General features: G+C 40.8%; 1 protein-coding gene across 5 annotated transcripts in view; it reads right to left on the bottom strand.

Moving 5' to 3' along the window:
• Positions 1-24,274, bottom strand: part of LDAH (lipid droplet associated hydrolase) — a 90,025-nt gene that overhangs the window by 51,721 nt on the left and 14,030 nt on the right. For 3 of the 5 annotated variants that reach the window (XM_006091711.3, XM_023756462.1, XM_023756461.1), the window contains 2 exons: positions 21,133-21,276; positions 15,688-15,857 (listed from right to left, as the gene is read on the bottom strand). In XM_006091711.3, the coding sequence (XP_006091773.1) occupies positions 15,688-15,857; positions 21,133-21,276 (314 nt within the window). Of the gene's footprint in view, positions 1-13,054; positions 13,409-13,454; positions 13,605-15,687; positions 15,858-21,132; positions 21,277-24,274 lie in introns of those variants that run through there. The other 2 variants (XM_023756463.1, XM_023756464.1) reach the window with 2 other exon arrangements.

Raw genomic sequence — 24,274 nt, 5'->3', positions numbered from 1 at the left:
AGATCTAAAAAGAATCTTCTCGCTGGGATAAACAATAGCCACCCAAAAAATTTCACATGATTTTGCTCATCTGTTTCCACTCTCTTCCATGTTTATCTCTTCTCTGTTATGCTCTGTCCACTGAGACTCTATGAATTTGCTCTTCTGTGAACACCCACTTAATTAGCATAACAATGTCTAAATGTAGCAAGGTGCAAGCTATGTTTCCCAGACCTGTATCCATCCAACTGCAAGGGTATTCAAAAAGACAACACCTGCCCTAGATGGTTGGGCTCAGTGGATAGAGCGTCAGCCTATGGACTGAAAGGTCCCAGGTTCGATACTGGTCAAGGGCACATGCCCGAGTTGTGGGCTCAATCCCTGGGAGGGATTTAATTTAATTCTCTCTCATCATTGATGTTTCTATCTCTCTCTCCCTCTCCCTTCTGCTCTAAATTATCCTATATAATAAGAGAAACATGCAAATTAACCATCCCTTTGCTACGCTCAAGCCACGCCCACCAGCCAATGAGGAGTATGCAAATTAACCCGACAATGATGGTGGGTAATTTGCATACACAGAGCAGAGTGGGAGAGCTGGCAGCTTGGGGGAGGGGGGGGCGTAGCTCTCTCGGTTGCTCCCTCGGTCGCTTCCTTGGGGGGACGTGGCTCCCTCGGTCACTGGACGGAGAGCAGAGCAGGAGAGCCGGAGACCTGGGGGGACGTGGCTCCCTCGTTCGGGGAAAATCCAGAGCGTGGGGAGCACCAGGAATTCTGGGAATAGTTTTGGTGGCAGCCCCAGGACCGGAAGTGGAAGCCCAGAGCGCAGGGAGCACCAGGAATGCTGGGAATCATAGTTCTGGTGGCAGAAGGACCTAGACACTAGAGCAAAGTGAGCCTGGAGCAAGTTACTGTTGCGGTGGGGGATGGAGGGAAAGCAAAGGTGAGAGACATAAGTAAAATCAGAGTGTCTAGGAAAAATTAAAGGGAAGATATCCTAAAACTTTCTGGAAATCTCCACCAATGGAGCAAAGAAAAAAAATGCCTCTATTATTCTGTGAGCAACAAACCAAACTGAGTTGGGGGAGTCTCAGACAATTCACTCATATGATTGCAAAGACAGACAGAAACTCCCGGATTGGAGAGGGCTCCCTGAGGGCTCCCAGACTGGAGAGGGTACAGGTTGGGCTGAGGGACCCCCCCTCTACCCGCTTCTGCCCAGTGCATGAATCTTCGTGCACCGGGCCCCTAGTATATTTATAAAAGACAACACTTCTGCCTTAGCATGGGCCACCTATTCATATCCCAGAGCCTTTAAAGTCTTTACCTCTATGAACCTCATGATCTGATGAAATGTGAACATGCCTGTATTTAAAAATGTTTTTATTTTATCTAGAGAGAAAGATCAATGAGAGAGAGAAACATCGATTGGCTGCTTCCCACAAGCCCCCCAGCAGGGATGAGCCTGCAACCTGGGCATGGGTCCCAAATGGGAATCAAACCGACAAATCTCAGTGCAAGGGACAAAGCTCTACCAACTGCGCCATACCAGCCAGGGCTGTGTTTTTTGAATAAAGTCTGCTTCTGTCTAGTGGTAGGATGAATGATGATGCCAATCCCAACCTCCAATTTTGTTATCACATTCAAGTAACAATCATGAGGCAGGTCATCAAAAGGCATGCCTGTTCTACAAATTGAGTAGAACAGGAAGATTGGGTAAGACAGGGGAAGAGGCTAGGATGGCTGCTACTGGCAAAAATGCTGCTCCTGACTTAGTGCCACTCCTGGTCTTAACGGTGGGTTTTACTGCAGGGATACCATGAAGTTCACCTGAGCAATTAATTTCCCTTGTATTTGTTATCTATTGTGGTGTAACAGCTGATCAAAACTTTCTCCTGAACCAGCTTTCTGCTATGAAGTCATACATCAAATTGTTTTTTTAAATAAAAAATGCATAATCATTAAATAACTATAATAATGAAGAAATATCTATAATAATAAAAGTGTAATATGCTAATTACACCGGGCAGCCAAACAACCTTCCAGACGCAACCGCAGGGGTGGGGGTGGGGGGGCGAGGCAGAGGTGGTTAGGGACAATCAGGCAGGCAGGCAAGCAGTTAGGGGCATCAGGAGGCAGTCGAGTGGTTAGGAGCTATCAGGCAGGCAGACAGGCGAGCGGTTAGGAGCCAGTGGTCCCAGACTGCGAGAGGGATGTCCGACTGCCAATTTAGGCCCGATCCGGCAGGGATCGAGGGATGTCCAACTGCCAGTTTAGACAGTGGTGTAACAGATGATCAGACATCCCCCAAGGGGTCCCGGATTGCGAGAGGGTGCAGGCTGAGCTGAGGGACACCCTCCCCCCCCTGTGCACGAATTTCGTGCACTGGGCCTCTGATATATATATTAGAGAATTAAAGGAAATTGAAAAATTAAATAGAAAAAAAATCACCCCAAAACTCACCACCCAAATACAGCTACTATATTCATTTTGGTAATTTTATTTTCAAACTTTTTAATGTATGTTTTCTTTTGATATATATTCTCTATGTAGCTTCACATCTTTGTTAATATTCTATAATTAACTTTTATGTATTACAGGGCCTTTTGAAAATATTCTATATAATAAAGAGCTAATATGCTAGTTAGCAGCAGAACGACCTTTGGACAAAGCCAGGGCTGCGAGGGCCAAGCCCCTTGCATGAATCTCGTGCATTGGGCCTCTAGTAATGTTAATAATTCACATTCCATACTCTACTTCACCTTCTCTTTCAAGTCAGACTTTAGGATGTTTTCAATTTTTTTGTTACAACAAATAATATTTTCGTACCCGAGTGTTTTTTATCATTAAGATTTTCTTAATATAGATCCCAAAGAAAATAATTAGTAGGTTCAAGGGGTATGAACACATTTTGTAGGAGTTATTTTTTTCTGATAACACATGATCATTGTATAAAGTAGAACCAATGTAGAGTCTCCACCTCCAATACACCCTTACCTCTAACTCCAGAGATCACCATTATATGCCCCCTGTGTTTACCTGTTCAGACTTTCTACAGAAGTATACACACACAACACTGAACTTTTCTTTTAAATACTGCAATAGTAGCAGCTCATTTTGATAACTGTCGAGGGACACTCATTAAACATTAGGAAGTACTACTATACTTAATAAGTAGACATTAAGTACTACCATATGTTAATTTATTAAGTACTATGTCACACATGGTGCTACCTACAGAGTATTTGATAGATTTTTATTAGCTAGTTCTTCAGTGAGTTATCTGTTCATGTTCTTTGTACCTTTATCAAAGAAGCTGTTATAATAAGTTAATGTTTTAGCCTAGTGGCTAGGAACATGGACTCTGGAGTCAAACACACGGGTTCAAATCCTAGCAGATGCTTACTTAGCTGTTTAATCTTGAGCAAGTTACTTTTGCCCTTTCTAAGTCAGTTTCCTAATGTACACTATGGGAATAGTTATAGCCCTCCCAGAGTGGTTAAAAGGATTAAATAAGATCCATAAATTATAACTGTAGTAATATAATAATAACCATAGTAAATCAGCTAATAATTCAATCTTTACTTTAAATATCTACAAGAGAATTCAGTATCTTAAATACATTTTTACATCTTGATAAATATAAATAACAGTGCAAAACCAGCAAGTTATCCTTTTTTTCTTATCTTTATTATCTTCTTTGATCTAAGCACGGACACTCAGGGACAGGTTTTAAAACGACCCATATAAAATCACAAACTCTTACACCAGATTTTTCTATAACAAATACTTTACTTTAAACCATTTCACATTCTGCTTTAAGAAGCTAGTTATTGAGTTATAAAGGCAATCTGTGGTAGAGTTAGTATGTTAAGTACTCTCGATGCTACAGTAATCTTCAAAGGCACATTTACTTTTACTTACTTTCCCACTTTCCTGAAATTTACAAATACATTAACTTTTATAACTGGAAAGAAAAACCTTTAATTTAAAGAAAGATCCTGCAAACAGACTGTAAAAAGACATTTAAGGACAAAGAAAATCTGATCTGGGCTGTATCAGCTGATATCAAAGCACTGCCATTAACTTTATCAGGTGTGATAATGACATGACAGTTATATAAGAAAAGTTCCTTTTAAAAGATGCACACTGAATTACTTAAGGGTGAAATATTTTGAGGGCTATATTTATTTATGTATTTGTTAATCATCACTGGAGGATGTATTTCCATTGATCTTTTAGAGAGAGTGGAAAAGAGAGGGAAAGAGAGAAACATTGATGTGAGAGAAACACAAACCCCGACCAGGGCCCGAACCAGGGAGGAGCCTGCAACCAAGGTACGTGTCCTTAACCACAATCGAACCCAGGACCCTTTGGTCAGTAGGCCAATGCTCTACCTACGGAGCCAAACTGGCTAGGACTATGAGGCATATAATTTACCAGAAAGTATTTAAGAAAAAAATGAGGCAAAAATAATAAAATATTAGTAGCTCTATTAATCTGAATAATGGATATCTGAAGATTCATTACACACTTATTTTTATTTTTCAGCTTGAAATTTTTCATAATAAAAAATTTAAATGATCCATTAAAAAAGAAGGAGTCTCTTTCCTTTCCATCTAGAGTAGCTTAGATAGCTCTATTCATGCTTCAGTACGATGGGCTACAACTGAATAAACCTTTAAACTCCTTACACACCTCTCCTTGACCAGGCCTGAGTTCCCTATCCTTACAACACACTGGGGCACCAGTGATTAGCTAAAGGCCCTCATACAACAGACTAGTTACTTCCATCACGAGAAGAATATTCTGAAAATCTGTTACACTGCCACATATACAGCTACCTCAGTGCCAAAAGACAATAACACAGACACCAGAGCTTGCTGGAATGCAGGAGGCCACTGCAAAACACAAGATTGAGAACTTGTGCACAAAAGCTCAGGGCTTAATCAACTTCTGCTGACATACCTCTGCTACCTTTGCTGTTTAAATATAAGCATAACCAATGGACGCAAGACACTGCGGGGGGGAGGGGGGGTGAGGGCATGTGCCGGGGGGTAGGGGAGGCAGGGGGAAGGTCAATGGGGGGAAAAAAGAGAGAGATGTACTACTATTTGTAATACTTTAAACAATAAAATAAAAATTTAAAAAAAAAAAGACTTCAAAGAAATGAAAATGAAACCTATGGTCCCATCCAGGTTTGACCGTGGTAACTCAAAGAAATGAGAAAATACGTCTTGGTAGTGCCGTTTCCCTGAACAAGCGCATGTCAGCACCTTCATTCTAGGGGTCGCTGCGCTTGGAGAGAAGGTCATGGGTGGAAAGAGCCAGAATACATGAACTATGGAAAAACCCTCCTTCAAAGGACTTGACTGGCATCCTCCTCCTTCCAAGGGATGATCTAAGGCAGAACTGACATGTTCTGGAAGGATCAGGACAGACTTAACTGTCCACTGATCTCAATACAGCCCATGTTCCAAGCCTTTGGAAAGCCCAGGCTTGGTGGTCCTCAAACTTGAGCATCCAACGGAATCCCCGGCAGCATTAGTCAAAAACACTGATTGGTGTTCCCAGCCCTAAGGTTTTGGATGCAACAGGTCAGGGTGGGGCCCAATAATCTGCATTTCTAACAAGTTCCCGAGTGATGCTGATGCCATTTTGAGAACTTCTGGCTTAGCCAGCTGCACGAGTGCCTAGTGTCATCCATTACAGCCTATTCACAACTACTCACAGCTACCCCTGGGCCAGGAAGAGGTGGTGACAGAATGTGTTCAGGCAGTAAATGCAAGGTTTCTCTGGCTAGCAGCCATTGCACTTCATTCGCCCTACCTGTCCCTTTAAACGCACTCACGAACTGCCAGTGTCCTGGACCTGTGAGAGGATGAGGGGAATTTTCCACATCTGACAGTATCACGGATACACAAATACTCAAGTGGTTCAATATTTAAATCTGAAGAGTGTTCAGAAATTCTCAGATGAAATGCATTAGATAAAGCACTAAGTATTAACATGCATGAAGAATGTTCTATTATAAACCCCTGTTTTCACTTTCTTGCAGCTTTCCAAAAAATTAGCCCTTTGTGGTGAAATTTTCCATGCTTGGTTTCAGCCCAAAGGTGTTTTTTTTTTCTCAAACTTTGAGAAAAATATATTAAATCGTTCTCTGAGTTATGAAAAGATGAAAAAAGCCCACACAATTTTTCCACTTTGAAAGCAATTTCAGGATTTTAAAAAACACGCAGATAACTAAAAATGGCTGAAGTTGAAAAGTTGAAACTTTCCATGTGTCTAGTTTTCAGCAAGGCAGTCTCCTGGGTGGTTCAGAAAAGATAATGTGTGTGCACACTCATAAACATAACTATATCTTGAAATAAATCCATAAGTGATTGAATAGCATTTTATCATACTCAATACAAACTTTCCTCAGCATAGGGGATTTATTGTTTTCTGAAATTGAGAGCCTTTCGCAAACCAGAGTGCGTAGTTGTTGATTACCCGATCCCTGTGGTTTCCACACGCCAGGGGTCACTAATGGGCCACGTGGACACAACTGTGGAACTACTATGCACTGTTCTGCAGAATACTCCAGTTCCCTTCACACTCTATCTCCCCTCTGCCCCCAGCTCAATTCTAGGATTCTGAGCACTGTCTTCTGAGTTCAATCTCTGCCCTTGGCCCATGCCTCGACACCAACTCCCTTTATCTTCTCTGCTCCAGATCGCTCTCACATGTTCACATTTCTCCCTGAAAGCATCCCCTACTTCCCACTGACTTCCTCCCCCACCCTCACCCCTCGTATTTGAAAAACTCAAATATTAAAGAACAACAGTAGAAATCTTACGGTTAGGTCAAATAGATTTTGGTGGTTTGTCAGGGTAACTTATTGTAGCCATCTATAACCATAACCCTCCTACCTAACACTCCACCTAAAAGCAGAGAATGGAGGGTTAGGAAACAGAATGCAGAGTCTCAGTTCTGCCATTTACTAGCTGACTGACACGTGAGTTAGACACATAACTCCATGGAGCTACAGTCTCCTTATCTGTGAAGTGGGAAAATTAAGTTATTAAATGTCCTTGTTACATGTGAACATGTTTTGCAAATTTCAAATGACTGTTGGTTATAATTGTTAGCCATTACTAACAATTAATTTAGTGAAATAATGAGAGGAAGTCGCATCAAATTTAAAAACTGTTTTAGGTTTCTAGATTCAAATGAAGAACCAAGTATAAGGTGAAAAAACACTTTTGCAAGGATGCAGTCAAAGATTAAGAAAAATTCAATTTTCCTAGTTTTCAAGTGTGCTTAAAAGATAAACAAAGGAAATCCACTCCAACAAACGTTCCAACATCTCTCTCCTCATTGGCGACTTGCCTCGGCATATGTTAAATTATCTCCCACTTAAGGACAAACATATTCTTTTGACCAGCTTCTTCCTTGTCATTTTGTCTTCTCTTCATTAGTGGCCAATTCCTGGATAACTACCCATTTATCACCTGCGACTTCCTCTCATTATTTCACTAAAAATGCTCTCTTTGAGGTCATCATCAGTGACCTTCCAATGACTAATACCAGAAGCCTCAAGGTCCCTTTCTCTTTACCTTTGTTACACTCAACTCTGCAACCTATTGCTACGTAACATGCCATCCCTCAACTTATTGTTTAAAACCACTGATGATTATTCTTTCTGATTTTGTGGGGTCCAGAATTCAAACAGGGCTCAGCTGGACTTCGGCCCCACATGGCTCACTCCCATGGCTGTACTGGTAGCAGGTGGATAGGCTGGAAGGTCCAAGGTTTCACTCATGAGAGTGCCTCCTGATCCGCTGGACTTCTTACGTGGCAGCTGGCTTCCAAGAGGGAGGAAACAGAAGCTCCCCGTACCCTAGGCTTGGAAGTACCAGAACATCACTTGCACTGCATCCCATTAGTGAAGCCTCGTCACATGTCCAGCCCAAGTTCAAAGGGGAAGGAAAAGAGACTTCACCTCCGGAGAGAGGAATGGCAAAGAGTCTATGGCCATCTTTAATCTACCACATAGCCACAACTCTCTTGACATGTTCTTTCTCTTCTCTTAGCTTTTGTGGTATATTCTAATCTATTCCTTTTTTTTTTCTTTTTTTCACAGTGACCCACAGAAAGATATATATTCTACATTTGTAATCTAGGACATCAACACACACTCCTAAGAAGTGAAACAAAAGTTTCACAATACCTACCTTTATTATAACCCAACACACTCTAATGTTTTCTATTCTTAGTTACTCTGTTTTAATATATATATATATATATATATATATATATATATATATATATATATAATTTTTTTTTCAAATGCTGTTTTGTTTGCAAACATATGCTTCTCTCCTCTGAAGAGGAAAAGACTTTGCAGCCTCATTGGTGGCAGACTTGGTCATGTAAGTTGCTCCATCCTATGCAGTGTGAGGAGTGACAAAGTCACTTCCAAGCAGAAGTTTTAAACACAGTGTGTGGTTCACTGTTTCCTTTTTTATCCTCTGCCATGAGACTGGAATATTCCAGAGAGAAGTTACTCCATCAGTGTGGATTCTGGAATGAGTGCATGGAGAGAACTACCTGGGGGCAGCCTACCCTCAAAAGACTTGTATCATGAGCAATAAATGAATCTTTATTGTTAAAAGCCACTGTGTAACTACAGTGTAGTCCTCCCTGTCTTGAATGATCGCTGGTTGCAACCCACTGAGGTGATTTCAGGAGCCACCAATGGACTGCAGCCAATAGTCTGGAAAATTATGATACCTTTTGCCTTTTCCTCTTCTTCAGACTCCTTGCCACCAAATAGTCATTCCCCTACTATGCATCTACGACCTGTTTCTTTTGTCTCTTAACAACTTCCCTTGGCAAATCCCATATGCTGTCTTATTTCTCATCTGGATTAGTGAACTCGCCTATCACTTGGTTGTTCACTTTTTATTCTACACTCTCTTCCCATTTCATTCTTCTTTTTCAGTAGCGATTACTTTACCTGATGTGGGACTATCACCATCACTGGTCCTCCCGTCGCTCCTTGCTGTTCAGAAAGTAGAGTCCAAAGCCCGTAGCCCAAACTCTCTGGTCCTTGCACTTCTATGGGCCTAGGTTCTCACCCCCCACCCCACACACCCATTGTGTACACTATGCTGCATTCCAATCAGACCATTCACTGCTCTCTTCATGTGCCCAGTGATAAAAACCATTTCTCCTTTTTCATACTGCTTCCACTTCTTACAATGCATAGCAACTCCCTATCACCAAAATATCAAATTCTCTCTTTCTACTCTGACCCATCCTTCTCCAGTTCAAGCACCTTTGTCATCACACTTTGTCTGATATTCCCAATTGGCAGCCACCTGTCTCTTTAAAACACTCAGAACCTATGGTACTTCCTCATCTTCCTCATTTACTATATCTATATCTATATCTATATCTATATCTATATCTATATCTATATATCTATATCCACTTTTTTATTGATATTTAGAGAGAGGAACGGAGAGGGATAGAAACATTGATTGGCTGCCTACTGCACACCCCCTTTTGGGGATCCAGCCCACAACCCGGGTATGTGCCCTGACTGGGAATGGAACCAGTGACCTCCTGGTTCATGGGTCGATGCTCAACCACTGAGGCACAGTAGCCGGGCTGCCTCCCATTTCTTATCACTTAATATAGGGACAGGACTCTGACAACAGTATTTTGACAAGTGAATTACTTCTTATTCTCCGCCCTCTCTCCAGAAATCAGCTTAGTGAAGCTATCTGAATGTTCTCAGGAGCATCTCTAACTTTGTAGACGTGAAGGTCCATGGGAACAGTGAAGCACACATTCTCAATAATCTCATTATTTGCAGAATATCTGAACTTACAATTTTCCCCTTATGTAGATGGTATGTACTCTTGAATCAGCACCTACGTGCTATTCTAACCCTTTCAGTACAGTTTCCCAAGCTTCTCAGCTGTGCTTGCTGTGTACTTTGAGTCTCTAAACTTGTGAGTATCTAAGAACACGAGTGGGGGTTCCCCAAAGAAACAAAAGACAAAAAAAGTTCTGAACAATGACAAATCCATGTACTAATTTTGTCAATTTTACACATATATCTTCATTTAAGACCTGTTCATTCTTATTTGAGACAAAATTCTGTTATCTATTTCCTTTACCCACAGCAAACTAGTAGCAACAAATTCTAAGTAGGAAACAGAAGTGGCACCTAACACTAAGGGAGGAGACAGAAAAACTGTAAAATAAACAGACACGAGAAATATATATTTTTAAAAAGCACTTTCAGAGAAGAAATTTCAGGACATAGGCAAAATCCCTGTAGTTGTATTTTACTGTGTAGTATAATCACACTATCAAAATGATGTCCGTGAATCACGAATTCCTCCATAATTAATATGCATTGTTGAGGAAGGCAGATCAGTAAGTAATATATTTTAGACAAATTTTTATCTAATTTGATAAAATAGTATCGTGGTTAACGGAGTGGGTTTAAGTAATATGGAAATTTCATTTAGAAAGCAGATATTTTTGTCAACAAAGGAAGCCCTATGTTATTGTGCTTCCTTCCCCCCAAAGGAAAGCCAAATAATATTAAAAAATTAAGTTTTGAAGGATCTGATACCTCTGGAAGGAGAGGAAGTAGTATCATTAAATATTATATAAGTTCTTAGAGGAAAATAAAAGTGAAATTACTGAAGTTCACTTCATGACTCAGTGCCGAGCCCAGCTCAGAATCAAGGGCTTTCAACACCCAACCTTGAACTTTATACAATTTATTGGCAAAATCAGATGGTCCATTTTAAATATATGAAGGATTGATCTTGAGAGACACAAGAATCTAGGTAGAGGGATAGGACTCCTACTTCTTTGTTTCTATGTTACCTCCTAGCCCCGCCCCAACTGCTAGAGCAATCTTCATGGGGTCTCTCATTCCTGGAGCCGAAACATGATGAGTCACATGAGCATACTCCGGGAACAGCTGTAGGCTCTGCTAGTACCCCAAGGTTGAAAGAGCTATCAAACGGCTTCCTAGACTCTCTGTACCCACAGCTAATATAACATGCCCCACCCTGGAGTCAGACAGAGCCAAGGCTGAGTCCTGGCAAGGCACTTTCCTCGCAGTTCCCATCTATAAAATGAAAGATGGGACTAGACTGTCTCTAAAGCCCATCTCAGTGCTAAGATCCCATGAGTCTAAAATCGTGTTTATTATTGTAAGTCATGACAGCTACTATTTAACAGCCCTCTAATTACCTAGTTTCTCACGCTCTTTTAAAATCCTTTCTTCTGAACTTTACTGTCAAAGCATATGAAGAATTTCTATAATTCTATGTATCAAATTTGCTTAAAGAAAAAGATACTTTAATGCCAGATTTTTAAAAGAGCTATTTTTTTTAGCATTTTAAAATATAGGTCAGACTATGTTAAAAATGTGCAATAAATCTCTAATAATGATTTTAAGACCAAAGTTTCCTATAATTAGTTACAAAAATATGGTAAAGAACTGAACCAAAATAAAACCAAGCAAACCAGCTACTAAACTACACATATGTCCTTAAAATCTTATGGGAGTCAAATATTCCAGTAAAAATAACAGAAGAGATGGAAACACAAGTTTCTTATTATCACACTTCATATGTTATAAAACATAACAGTTAACTTATTTTTGGCAAAATGATTAGGGATTGCAACACTGGCTTACACAAACTTATTTGATTGTCAAATGCATCTTAAATGGAGCGTGTCATGCTAACTTCAGGCATGCAGGCACGGTGCCGTCGTAGAGTAGCCTAGAGACACTGAAATTTCAACACTTCGGCAGGGATCATACCACCAAAATTAACTGGGCCAGGTGTCTAAAGAGGGGTGGGGGGACTTCAACAATGTAGCTAATTGAAACCAGATAAAGCTTTTGAATAACAAAAAAAAAATCATACAGATGGTCACCCTCCACCCCGGGTGACCTTTATGGACAATTTATTGCACGAGTTATTTTCTAAAATACACCCTTCTTAAGAAAACACAGTTTCACATGTCTCTCTGAAAACTCTATAATCACAGCGTGAGTTATGTGTCCACAAACAGACTAGGTTAAGCTCGTGTTTTCTCTTCCTTTTCCCTACGATTCCTACAAGGGCAAGAGCACCTGAAGGTGGAGCAAGAATCAGAAAGTCCTAAAGCTGAAGAAGTCCTAGGAAGCTACACTGACCTTCAGGTGCCTTGTACTTCTTCCCCGACAGACATTGTGAACGAGAGTCAAAAAGGGAGGTGGGTTCCGAACAAATGTGTAAAACAACTCTTCTCACAGATGCATGAGAGAGATGATGCACTACATGCAGAACGGGTGTGGAGCGAACAGACAAAAACCCCAAGAACAGATCTGTGATTAAGTCAATAAACTGAAGGACACAGAAGTGAATATTTTCTTCCCAGTGTTTATACAATAGCCTACTCATCAAGGCTCTCCAGAGAAACGGAAGCAATAGAAGATACGTGGGGATGTATTATATATATGGAGACTTAGTGGCGGGCCTGGCTCATGCAATTAGCCAATCTGCCCTCTGCAAGCTGAGAAGCAGGAAAGCCAGTGGTGTAATCAGGCTTCAGAACTGGGGGTGCCACCGGTGTGAGCCCTGGAGTCTGAAGGCTTGAGAACCCATAGACCCAATGATCTAGGGCAGGAGAAAGTGGATGTCCCAGCTCAAGAAGTGAGAGAGAAAGAATTCACCCTTCCTCAGAGTTTTTGTTCTCTTTTGGCCCTCAAAGGATTGCACGATGGTAGACCACAGGGAGAGGATCGGTCTTCTGTTCTCAGTCTACTGGTGCAAACAATAACCTCTCCTGGAAACGTGCTCACAGACAAACTCACAAGTATGTTCACCAGCTATCTGGGTGTCCTTATCCCAGTTAGTTAACACATAAAATTAGCCATCACAAACAGTAATGCTATTATTATTTCAAATATGCAAGTACTCTTTTAAAAATGTTTTTAAAGCTTTAAAAACACCCAGAACAACTAATAACGAAAATTTTATTTCGTATCAGTTTGCTACATTTCATTTGACAGGACCAAGTCACTTCCTAGACTGGGAAATAAATTATGTGTGTGTGTTTCTACATGCTTGATTGTACACCACACCAGTGAAATCCTAACTGTAGGAGTGGTGGGACACGGCTCCCAGGGATCCTTTCCTTGAATGTTCATGCTCTTGTGTAATCCGCTCCTCTTCAGTGGGGGCTGAACCTAGTGGTTTGTTTCTAACAAAGAGAATACCGTAAAGGTAATGGGACTATCATTTCTGTAATTAGGTTACAGTTGTGACTTCCATCTTGCCAGCAGACTCCCTCTCTGGCTCTTCTCCCACACTTGCTCTTCCCAAGCGTTAAGGAAATGACGGTGGCATCCAGCCAGCTATCAGGGATGAACCAAGACCCTCAGTGTAACAACCTTCGAGGAACTGAGTCCTGCCAACAACCATGCAAATGAGCTTGTAAGCAACTCCTTCTCAACTCGATTTTTCAGATGAGACCTTTTGATTAAAGACTTATGAAAGGCCCTCGAGCAGAGGACCCAGATAAATCATGGTCAGGTCCTAGACGCACAGAAACTGTGAGAAAATAAACATATATTGTTTTACATTGTTAAGTTTTTGGAGCAGTTTGTTACACAGCAGTAGATAACTTACACAGCAGTTAACCTAGTGACGGAGGTAATAATCCACAGTCATTTCCATAATAGTCACTAACACCTACAGCAAACTTTTAACTTCTAGGCACCCTTTCTAATTTGTTATATTACTCCTCAAAAAATCCTTTGAAGGACATATTACCCCCACTTTATAGATGAAGAACAGAGGTACAGAGAGACTCAATAAATTGTCCATAGTCACCCTGACAAAAGATGACAAAGCAAGTATTTGTGGATATATCTGAACTTCAGTGTTGTGCCAGGGCTCACAGCAATTGTGCAAACAGGACCACTAAGTGACAGGGCTTGTAAAGATGGTAACCTCTTTTTTTCTTTTTCTTTTTTTAAAAATATTTTTATTGATTTTTTTTACAGAGAAGAAGGGAGAGGGATATAGAGTTAGACACATGGATGAGAGAGAAACATGAAAGAGAAACATTGATTAGCTGCCTCCTGCACACCCCCCACTGGGGATGTGCCCGCAACCAAGGTACATGCCCTTGACTGGAATCGAACCTGGGACCCTTCAGTCCGCAGGCCGACGCTCCATCCACTGAGCCAAACCAGTCAGGGCAAAGATGGTAACCTCTTGCCCTAGCCGGCTTGGCTTAGTGGATAAAGCGTCAGCCTGAGGACTGAAGGGTCCCAGGTTCGATTCCGGCCAAGGGCACATGCCTGGGTTGCGGACTCGATCCCCAGTAGGGGGTATACAGGAGGCAGCCGATCAATGATTCTCTCTCATCATTGATATTTCTCTCTCTCTCTCCTTTTCCCTTCCTCTCTGAAATCAATAAAGAAATATATATTTTTTTAAAAAAAGATGGCAACCTCCTGACATAGAGGAGAGTCAGGAGGCACAGAAGAGAGCAGAAGCCATGCAAAAGGAAGGAATCACTTCCTACCTTGCCTCCTGATGACCAGGTTCAATGGCACTCATGCTCCCACACACCCTGCAGCTACTTAGCAGTTATCACACCCATGGCTTAGTCTGTCTCCTCCTTCAGACTTCAGACTCTCTTACCTCAAAGACTGGCTCATTCATTGGGAAGTTCTCAAACCACAGCACGAGGTCTGACATATAGCAAGTATTTAATACTAGAGGCCCGATGCACGAAATTCATGCAAGAGTAGGCCTTCCTTCCCCCGGCTGCCGGCACCAGCTTCCCTCTGGCACCCGGGACCCAGGCTTCCCTCACAGCCCCTGCTTTGTCTGGAAGGTTGTCCAGTCTAATTAGCACATTACCCTTTTATTATTATAGATGTTTGTTGAATGAAAAAATAATTTATGTTGTGAATCGCATCCATTCAATGGGTTATTTCAATGGTATGTGTTACTGAAAGTATGAAGTTTTGTTTTGAAGTCTCTTGTAGTTTCACTCTCTCCTGAGCACTTTCAATAGGTTGTTGTGTCTCCAGTGTCTCTGGCACATAGTGGCACCTAATTAGTATTTATGAATGAATGAATCAATGGATGAATGAATCAATAAGTGTCTCAAAAAGCCTGCCAAGCTATAGAACTGATAAGAATTCATACTTGGGCCTAAATAAATTAAGATTTTGTGTTTCATAAAGACAGCTGTTTTCCTATCAATGATGATGATACATTTTCTTCCTTTTATAAAGAGGCATGAACATTTGCAATCTCTCCCACATAAAGATAGATTCTTGTCTAAGTCTTACCTAGTGACCGCTCTTAAATATTCCTTCATAAAAGACAACAAGTTACATGCAACTAAAGAATTCCAGATAACCCTAGATTAAAAGGCAGTCAGTTAGAAAATTCCTACCTCCTTCAGCATTATTTTTTCAAACATGGAAATAGCATGACCATACACTTGCACAGGTCCACAGTAATATGGGGAAAAGGATAAAGACAGCTGCCAAGTATCCTCTCTCTGTTCTGTTTGTCAATTAAACAAGAGACACAAGGACAAAGGAAAGCTGAGGGGATCTGTGCAAGTGCACAACCGGGCGCCCACAGCCGCCTCCTGGGGCACACTTACCGGGAGCTCGGGCGCGTGCTTCAAAATCTGAAGGGCAAAATAGCTGCCTATTGAATGGCCGATGACCACCAGCTTGGTTTCCTTTGGCACATGAGTTCTCAGGAAAGCGACCTTGTGTTCTACTTGACCACGGAGTCCATAGATGTCCTTAATTTCTTGAGCATTTGGATCTAAAACCAAAAATATAAGCATGTTTTTTATTCAATAAGTAAAAGTAATAAATTCACTGGGGAAAATATTTTTAAAATAACGGTAATAGTAACAGTAATTACCAATTATGTGACGCCTACAGTGTGCTAGCTAGCATGTTAGGCACTACCTAGATTACCTCAACAACAACCCAGACAGGAAGTATCAGTATGTTCATTTTACAGAAGCTCACAGACATCAGGTGATAGAATAACAGACACATACTTACTAAGTAAGAGGGGGAGACTCAAACCAGGTCTCCCTCTCCTCTCAGTCCATGAATTTTCAAATATTCCGAGACTATTCAAATATTCCATGGCTATTTCATAAATATTCAAATATCCCTAAACTACTGTTCGTTCAGGCCAATGGATCTCAGAACCCTCTGCAGGGTTTGTTATAACATTGACCACTGGGCCCCACCACAGAGTCCCTGATCCAACAGGTCTGGGCTGGAGCCTGGGAATCTGCATTTATGAGTTTCCAGGAGATCCTGAAGTTGCTGGTCCTAGGGTCACATGTTGAGAACCACTGGTTAGGCTAATTTATATTCTCCATAAACAACTAAGAAACCCTGAGACAGGCTTCATTTTTTAATATAATCTTTGTTTGCCTGAAGAACTCAGACTGTGGAAATGCTGTAAGCTGTTTCTTTTAACCAGCACAGTCCTGACCTAAAATCGCCTCTCTTCCTCTCAACAAATGAACTGTCCTCTAGATTCCTCAAGACTAATTAAAACGTTATCTAGAGCTAATCTTCAAGAAAAAGAAATGAGCCTTCCTTTGTGTTTAACCAGTACTCCGCTCTGACTATAGCCCTTCCCACAACTGTACGGGTGCCTGTTTATTTCCTCTCTTAGGCTGTGAGCTCCGTGAAGGCAAGGTCCATCTCTTCATCTCTGCATCCTCTGTGACTAGCACAGGGTAAGTATTACTTATTTAATTAACAAAAATATGTAGGGCAGTGTTAACTATCTAAAGAGTAGTGAATAACAGAATCTTAGACTGTTATATAATTGTCCTTCTCTATAGTTTTAAAAAAAAGACTTTCTCAAAATAAAAGTTTTAAATTAAGAATGCTGTTCCTAGCTATCCCACATTAATTTTATAGGGAAACCACCAGTCACTTCTTCATTACTCCCAATGGAATACAAAAGCGCCTAAGGACTTTTCTAGGTTCGTGCTAAACACGGGAGGCAGAGGATGAGCACTGTCTCCAGTCTTTTGCACTCACTTAAGTCACCGGTGCAAAGGTCTTCCTTTCACGACTGTGCCTGGAGTTTTCTAAGCTGATGAGAAAGTACACTCTCACCTTTAGGCCTCAACTGTCCCCGGCTCCCCAAGTATTCTCTAACCTCCCTGTACCTAAACATTGGTGGGAGTCTGTTAGCCTTCAAGGCATGCCACACAGAGAGGGGATGGTAGGCAGGCGCTATACTTAAAACCGCCACCTTACTTAAAAAACAAACAAAAAACTCTGTAAACTCCAAACATGTCTTATAGAATAGTTTTTAATAATTATTCTCCAAACAGATGGTGAAATACAGGGTAATCAAATTATGCTTTCCACTTGACTAAAACCAATGGTCTGGAATTTCAATGGGGGAAATGATGGGGGCTGGGAAGAGAGAGAAAGATAGTGAGACATGGACTGATTCAGCAAGGAGAAGATAATATTACAGACTTAGCAAATAATAAAAACAAAAGGCATAAAAGTGCTAGGTGTAATTTTGGATACAGCTATGATGTCCATGGCTGTCTGTGGTTATGGGGAGAGGCGGAACAAATAAGGTTAGAGAGGAAGGCAGAGACTGGATCCAAGAGGACACTGAACATCATCAAGGAGTGTGGACCCCACAGTGTGAGCAGTGAGAACCTATCTAAGGATTGTGACTGGAGGGGCAGCGATCTGGCCAGTGTCACATGACCTTACAGGCATTGCTCCTCCCTAGTCCTGCTGTGCTTCCTCCTTCTGTCTTCCCTGAGGCTCTAGCAGTTTGCTTGTTAACTCCTCCTACCTACTTAGAGACCTCCTTGTTTATTTCTAGTAACTGTGAGCCCCTGAGGCTTGATTGTCAGGTGGTCTCTGCCTTGGGCTCATCTAGTCATTCCACTTTACCTCCAAGTCCTTCTGCTAATCACAGTCCTGGCAAGAGAGAAAGCTCTACTGGGTTCTCTCTCTCTCTCTCTCTCTCTCTCTCTCTCTCTCTCTCTCTCTCTCTCTCTCAGGTTTGAGGGCTGGAACTGGAGTGGTTTAGTGTTTCTTTGGATAAGCACGACCCGGGTTCATCATTAGTTGAAAGACTGTGTAACTTTTTTAGATGTTTTATCAGCTGAAACTAAACCACCATGATTTCCAGCTTTTATGTTATACTTTTTGAACAAATGACTTCAAATAGTTGATAATGAATCTGCCATCCAGGAAGCTGACTCTACAGTAAATCAAAGCCAGAAAGAGCTTATACTTCTAATTCCTCAAATTTTCTTTTCACACTCCTTTTCTGAGTCACCCCCTTCTGACATTGGTGAACATCTGTTCTCCCAATTATACTCAATTTATGAGCGTGATAATGTGGTGCAGCGAGAATATTATTTCCAACTGTTCATAATTCTAACATGTGTTAATATGAAGCAAAACATACTTTTAACACTTGATGTGTGGTTATAGCTTATGTCCTTTCTCTCAGTGATTACACACCATAGTTTGCACGTCAGAAAACCTGTACTTTAGAATAATAATCTTGGATGATGAATAATATATCTGTCCTGACTATCCAAAGCAATGTCCTCTAGCATGCATTTGCCAGCATAACCTCCAACATGTAAAACAGATGAAAGGGGAACTGTTCTGGGTGAACGGGGTACTAGGGAGGCCCGGAGCTCCACCTGCCCTTCCCAGAACTTTTGGGCCAGCCAGAGCACAGATGGACCGTCACTAACTTGAAAGGCGGCATTTCTACTCCTGTGTAGACCTCTGCAGCTCCACACATAATAACCTAGTAGGCTGTCAATAAACCCTTGATGTGATGAGTTGCCCTTTCACCCCCTCTAGAAACCACAGCTTCCTTGGCCCTGTGGTGGCCCTTTGGGCTAATGCCTCTAGATGGCACTGTTCTCATGAGGTAGCAAAGGACCCACGCTTTAATTACTAAGTTATTACCTCAATAGTACACGGGCAGCCTAAGCAATAAGCATACAAAAACTAAAGTTATAAATAACAAGATGTCAATTTAAAACACAAATTAAAGGCATTTCCCAGAAATTCAGGCACGTACCAGGCACCTTCTCCTGGTTTTCCGCACCAGCGTTTACTGGTGAAGGTCTATGGCAGAGGCTCTGAAAAATGTGGTCCCAGGACCAGCAGCATCCATATCTCCTGGGAACTTGTTAGAAATGCAAATTCTCAGGTCCTACCCTCACACCAACTGAAAGGACCCCTCAGGGGGTAGCACCCTGTAATCTGTTTTAATAAACCACCTTCTGGGATTCTGACCCATGCCCAAGTCTGAGAGCCCCCGATCTAGGGTTGCCCTTCAAGAATCCATTTTCAGCTTTCCAAGTTGTTTTCATGTTCTGCTTGAATGATTGCTTTATTGAACCTAAAACTGTCTTTGGGCATATATCAAAAAGTAACTTAAGACAATAAAAATGTATCTTTTACAATATTTCATAGCAGAGCAAGTATTTGCTGTACATTTTATTCACTTTCAGTCACATGCAATATGATGGGTTGTTGAAATAGATGTTTTTAATCAAGGCAATAACTGAAATATTCAGTGAACTTAGAATCACTCACTGCTAGGTAATCAATGTCTACCTACATTGATTATACTAGTTTAATACTATATAACATACTAGTTTCAAAGTATATACCCTAGTCTTTAAGCAAAGTGTAAACATCTCTTAAGTAGGCTGTATTCCCAGGGGGATACATACATAGGCACATACATGTAAACAGAGAGAAAAAGACACTCTGAAAAAGGCACATAGAAGAGTGTTTATGCAAGCACTTGCAATGAGTTCCTTGTTTCATCTACACTCCATTTATCCTGTCCCCTTTACGAGTCACAGCAGGAAAAGGGTCACAGACTAGAGGGTATAACTTGCGACCATGGAAGGTCTAATCTAGAAATCAGCTCAGAGCACTAAGCCTGACAACTCAGCCTCAGTAGTACCCAGCACAGCCAACTGAGATGACCCACCAGCAGCACGCGCTGAACTGAATACTGAAGTGCTGGCTTCCTGCTGAGGTCCTGCGACTCACTAGCAGCCCATTTAGCTCTGCTGGGTCTTTCCATCCTTGAAAAATAAGGGTTCCAGGTGGGATTTGATGGAGACACTTTTAGGTCTAAGATTCTATAATCCTTCTTTACTTCTTGAAAACTATTTTTTTTCAACAGTGGAAACTTTCCAACATACATAAAAGTACAAGGAGTAGTATAATAAACCCCCATGTACCCAGTGTCCACTTACTACAACTATTTTTTTCTCTTTTTCCAGCTTTCCTGAAGTATGATTGAAAAATACAAATCACACATATTTAGGTTGTACATGTGACTGTTTTTAAAGGTGCACAGTGTGATGCCTTAATAAATATATACATTGAGAAATGATTACCTCAATCCAGTTGATACATCCATCACCTCACACAGAGCAGGTGAGAGGCTGGCATTGAGGCTTTGATTAAGGAGGCCTCCATTTCCAAAGACACTCATCTTGAATAAACACACAGCCAGCTGTATGTCACAGCGACTAGCAAAGAGCAGATAAAGAACTAGGCCACCCCACCCATGAGGTCCCTACTCCACCAAGTCTTTTGAAACCCACACATGGTCTCTCCTTTGTTTACGCCCTAAGTCCCCAGGTGATCAGCAGGCTTGTTTATCACTTATTCTAAGTGCCAGTAAGAGCTTCTTTAAAGTAAGGACCCTGGCTAAGAAGCATGATTTACAATAATTTTTCTCCACCACTCCTCATAGTACCACCCTGGAAATGCAGTGCATGCTCAGTCAATATACGGCTGATTACTGGTTGGTAAATAGAGGAGTCCTAGACAAACTGTTTAATCTGCCCAGATTTTTACAGAAAATTACCTGTAGAACAATGAAAATGACTCTAAAAACCCTAAAATTACTAAAATGTGGCATCTTGGGCCCAATGCCACAGGCACTGGTGTCACTCTTAACCTTAGCCGGCTCTCTGGAAACACAAACACTCCCTCATTGTAAAGGAAAGCACATGTTGATAAAGACATACCGTCCGAAGCGGCAAGAATCTTCTTGTCTTTGGGGGCCAGAACATGGCCAGCATGACTGATAATCCAAACTGGGAAGCGCCTGTTTACTGAAGAGTATAAAGCCTTTGCAAATGGCACATAAAAGGCAGAAAATCCTGGGTTACCTGAGAAAAGAAGCACAGGCCTTAGATTAACCAAAGCGATAAAACTCACATGAGATGATGTGCAGAATGGAAAAGGATTTTTTTCTCCTCAACAAATCCGGTAACATTTACACATACACGTCAGTTTTAATATCCTTTATACTTTAAGTCTGGGAATGATCACTTAGACAATATCTACCCCTGCTTTGTTCTCCAACTGTTTCACATCAATTCTTCCTCCCCATGCCTCAACTTAATAAATGAAACCACCAACCATAACCCAAATACTCAAGTCCTAACACCAGGAGTCATTCTTGGTTTCTCCTTGTTTTTCACATCCAGTTCACCAGTAAGTCCTGTCAACGTGGCTTCCAAAATACATTTCAACCTTGTTCACTTCTCTCCCTTCTTATTATCACTTTCAGTTGGATTTTCTGAACAGCCTTCTAAATGGGTCTTCTATCTTGTCCCCTTGAAGTCCACTCTTCAGAGCACCCAGAGAGATATCGTCAAACCATAGCAGTTCTCTACTTAACCACCTTTCTGTGGCTTCCCATTGCCATCCGCATGGTCTAAATCAGCCGTGGGCAAACTACGGCCCGTTTGAAATGAATAAAACTAAAAAAAAAAAAAAGACCGTACCCTTTTATGTAATGATGTTTACTTTGAATTTATATTAGTTCACACAAACACTCCATCCATGCTTTTGTTCCGGCCCTCCGGTCCAGTTTAAGAACCCATTGTGGCCCTCGAACCCCGGGTCTAAATCATTAACGCTGCCTGTGAGCCCCTTCAAGATTTGACTTTGCACAGTTGCGAAGCTGCATGAAAACAAGTTAGTGTTAAGAATCTTTCACAAAGAGAACTTTAAGGAGGCTACTAAGTGTTTCCTTGTCATTTATCACAAGCATTTACATTGTAAACAGATGTATAGTTTGATCTTTTGGGGAAAAGATCATCAAGTAATACAAGTGGATTTTTCTTGTGTATGTTCAGAGGTATTTTGGACGTGGGTTTGCTACAGAGAAAGAACAAATAAATGGTCTTTTAAAATGAGTTAATCTGATACATCTTTAGGGAGAAAAGACAGTTAAAATCGGGTTTTCACCTTGGGATCATCATCTTTATGTCTTGAAAGATACTAGTCCATTTCCATCAATATCTATTTCTCCAATCAATTGATCTGTTCTTTCTCCTATTAGGTTTTCTCCTCTTTGCACTCACATGACATGGTTTTGCTGCACTGATTTCTTCTTCATTGTCTGTATCTTTTAGTTTCTTAGATAGGTAATGTAGCAAAGTGGATTAGGGTGCAGACTCCTGGGCTGGAATGCTGGCTTTGCCACTGACTAAGTGTTTGACCTTTGGCAAGTTATTAAACCTCCGTGGGCCTTGGTTTCCTTGTCCATAAAATGAGGATAATAATCATACTAGCTCATGTGAGAACTAAGTGAATTAATGTAGGTAAAGCACTTACACACTGCTCAATGCATAAGTGCTGGACAAATGTTAGCTATTCATACTTTTCATCACAGTCTAGCCATACTGCTCCTTTGTTTCTGTCACATTCTAGTTCCAAATTCCTTTTTGTGATGGTGTTGGTACCATCTTTGCTAGATAGGTGAAAACCTCCTCGGGTGCAATAATACGCTCTTTGCTCAGCTGATTGGCCACCGCGCAGCTAGAGAGAAAGAAGGGAGGAAGGGGAGTATCAGGATGGGGGTTCTTCCTGTATGGTGGATGTGGATGACTCTGTTTCATGTTTTATTATTATTTTTAAGTATATTTTTATTTATTTCAGAGAGGGATGGAGAGGGAGAGCAAGAGACAGAAACATCAATGATGAGAGAATCATCGATCGGCTGCCTCCTGCACGCCCCCTACTGGGCACCGATCCCACAGCCCAGGCATGTGCCCTTGACAGGAATCAAACCAGGACCCTTCAGTCCATTGGCTGATGCTTTTTATCCCCTGAGCCAAATCGGCTAGGGCCATGTTTTATATTTAAATCTTCAGCGAGTGTGGGATATTTTTTTAGTGTAAAGTACAAAGTAGCAATCCAACTTCTTTCCAAGTGATTAGCCAAGTGTCCCAAGTCCATTTATTATATAATCCATTCTTTCTGCATTGATTTGAAATGTCTTCTGATCCAATTCTGAATTCTTACACTAGCTTGCTAATTCTGATTCCAAATAAATTCCACTTATTTTTTCCCTTTTCTCCTCTGCCAGCACCAGACTGTCTCAATTACTGCATTGTGTTTTGAAGGTACAGCAAATCCCTTCTCTTTATTTTTTTTCCTAAATTTTCTAGGCTGGTCTCCTAACCTTTGAAATTATTTTCATGAGTTTCAATTTTAAAATAGCTCTTTGGAATTCAGATTGAAATTTCATCTCATTTATACATGAATTTAGAAAGATGTGATATTTTTTTTTACATTACTGATTATAACTTCAGAATGTGTTATGTTTCATATTCAAATGTCTTATGTTTCTCAGCAAAGTCCCTTAGTTTTCTTCATACAGCCAGAAAATATTTAACGTTTTTAAATGCTATAACTTATTACACAACAGGCAGTACTTAAGTGCTTTACATATATTATTAACTCATTGTCCTCACATGAGGTACTACTATTATTTCCATTTTACAGATAAAGAAACTGAAGTCCAAAGAGGTTAAGTAACTTGCCCAAGGTCACACAGATGATATATGTGGTCAATAAATATTTGATGACTGAAAGAACATGCAAAACAAAATATTAATACTGAATTTAAAAAAGAATATAAATTACCTGCTCTAGGATCTTTTATATACCCTGTTTTAGTTAATCTTACAGTAGCTCTATAAAGTAGTTGGCATTATCATTAGGAATAATAAATGGACAGCCACTTGAACAATACCAGGCACATAGTAGTTGCTAAATAAATGGTAGCTACTATTACTGTAATTATTATACTTAAAAAAACTTTTTTATTGAATAAATTAGACATGTAACATTCTGTAAGTTTAAGCTGTTGGC

Source organism: Myotis lucifugus, unplaced genomic scaffold (assembly GCF_000147115.1).
Source record: "Myotis lucifugus unplaced genomic scaffold, Myoluc2.0 scaffold_94, whole genome shotgun sequence".
In the NCBI taxonomy this organism is placed as follows: domain Eukaryota; kingdom Metazoa; phylum Chordata; class Mammalia; order Chiroptera; family Vespertilionidae; genus Myotis; species Myotis lucifugus.
This window is presented reverse-complemented; position numbering and strand designations above follow the sequence as displayed.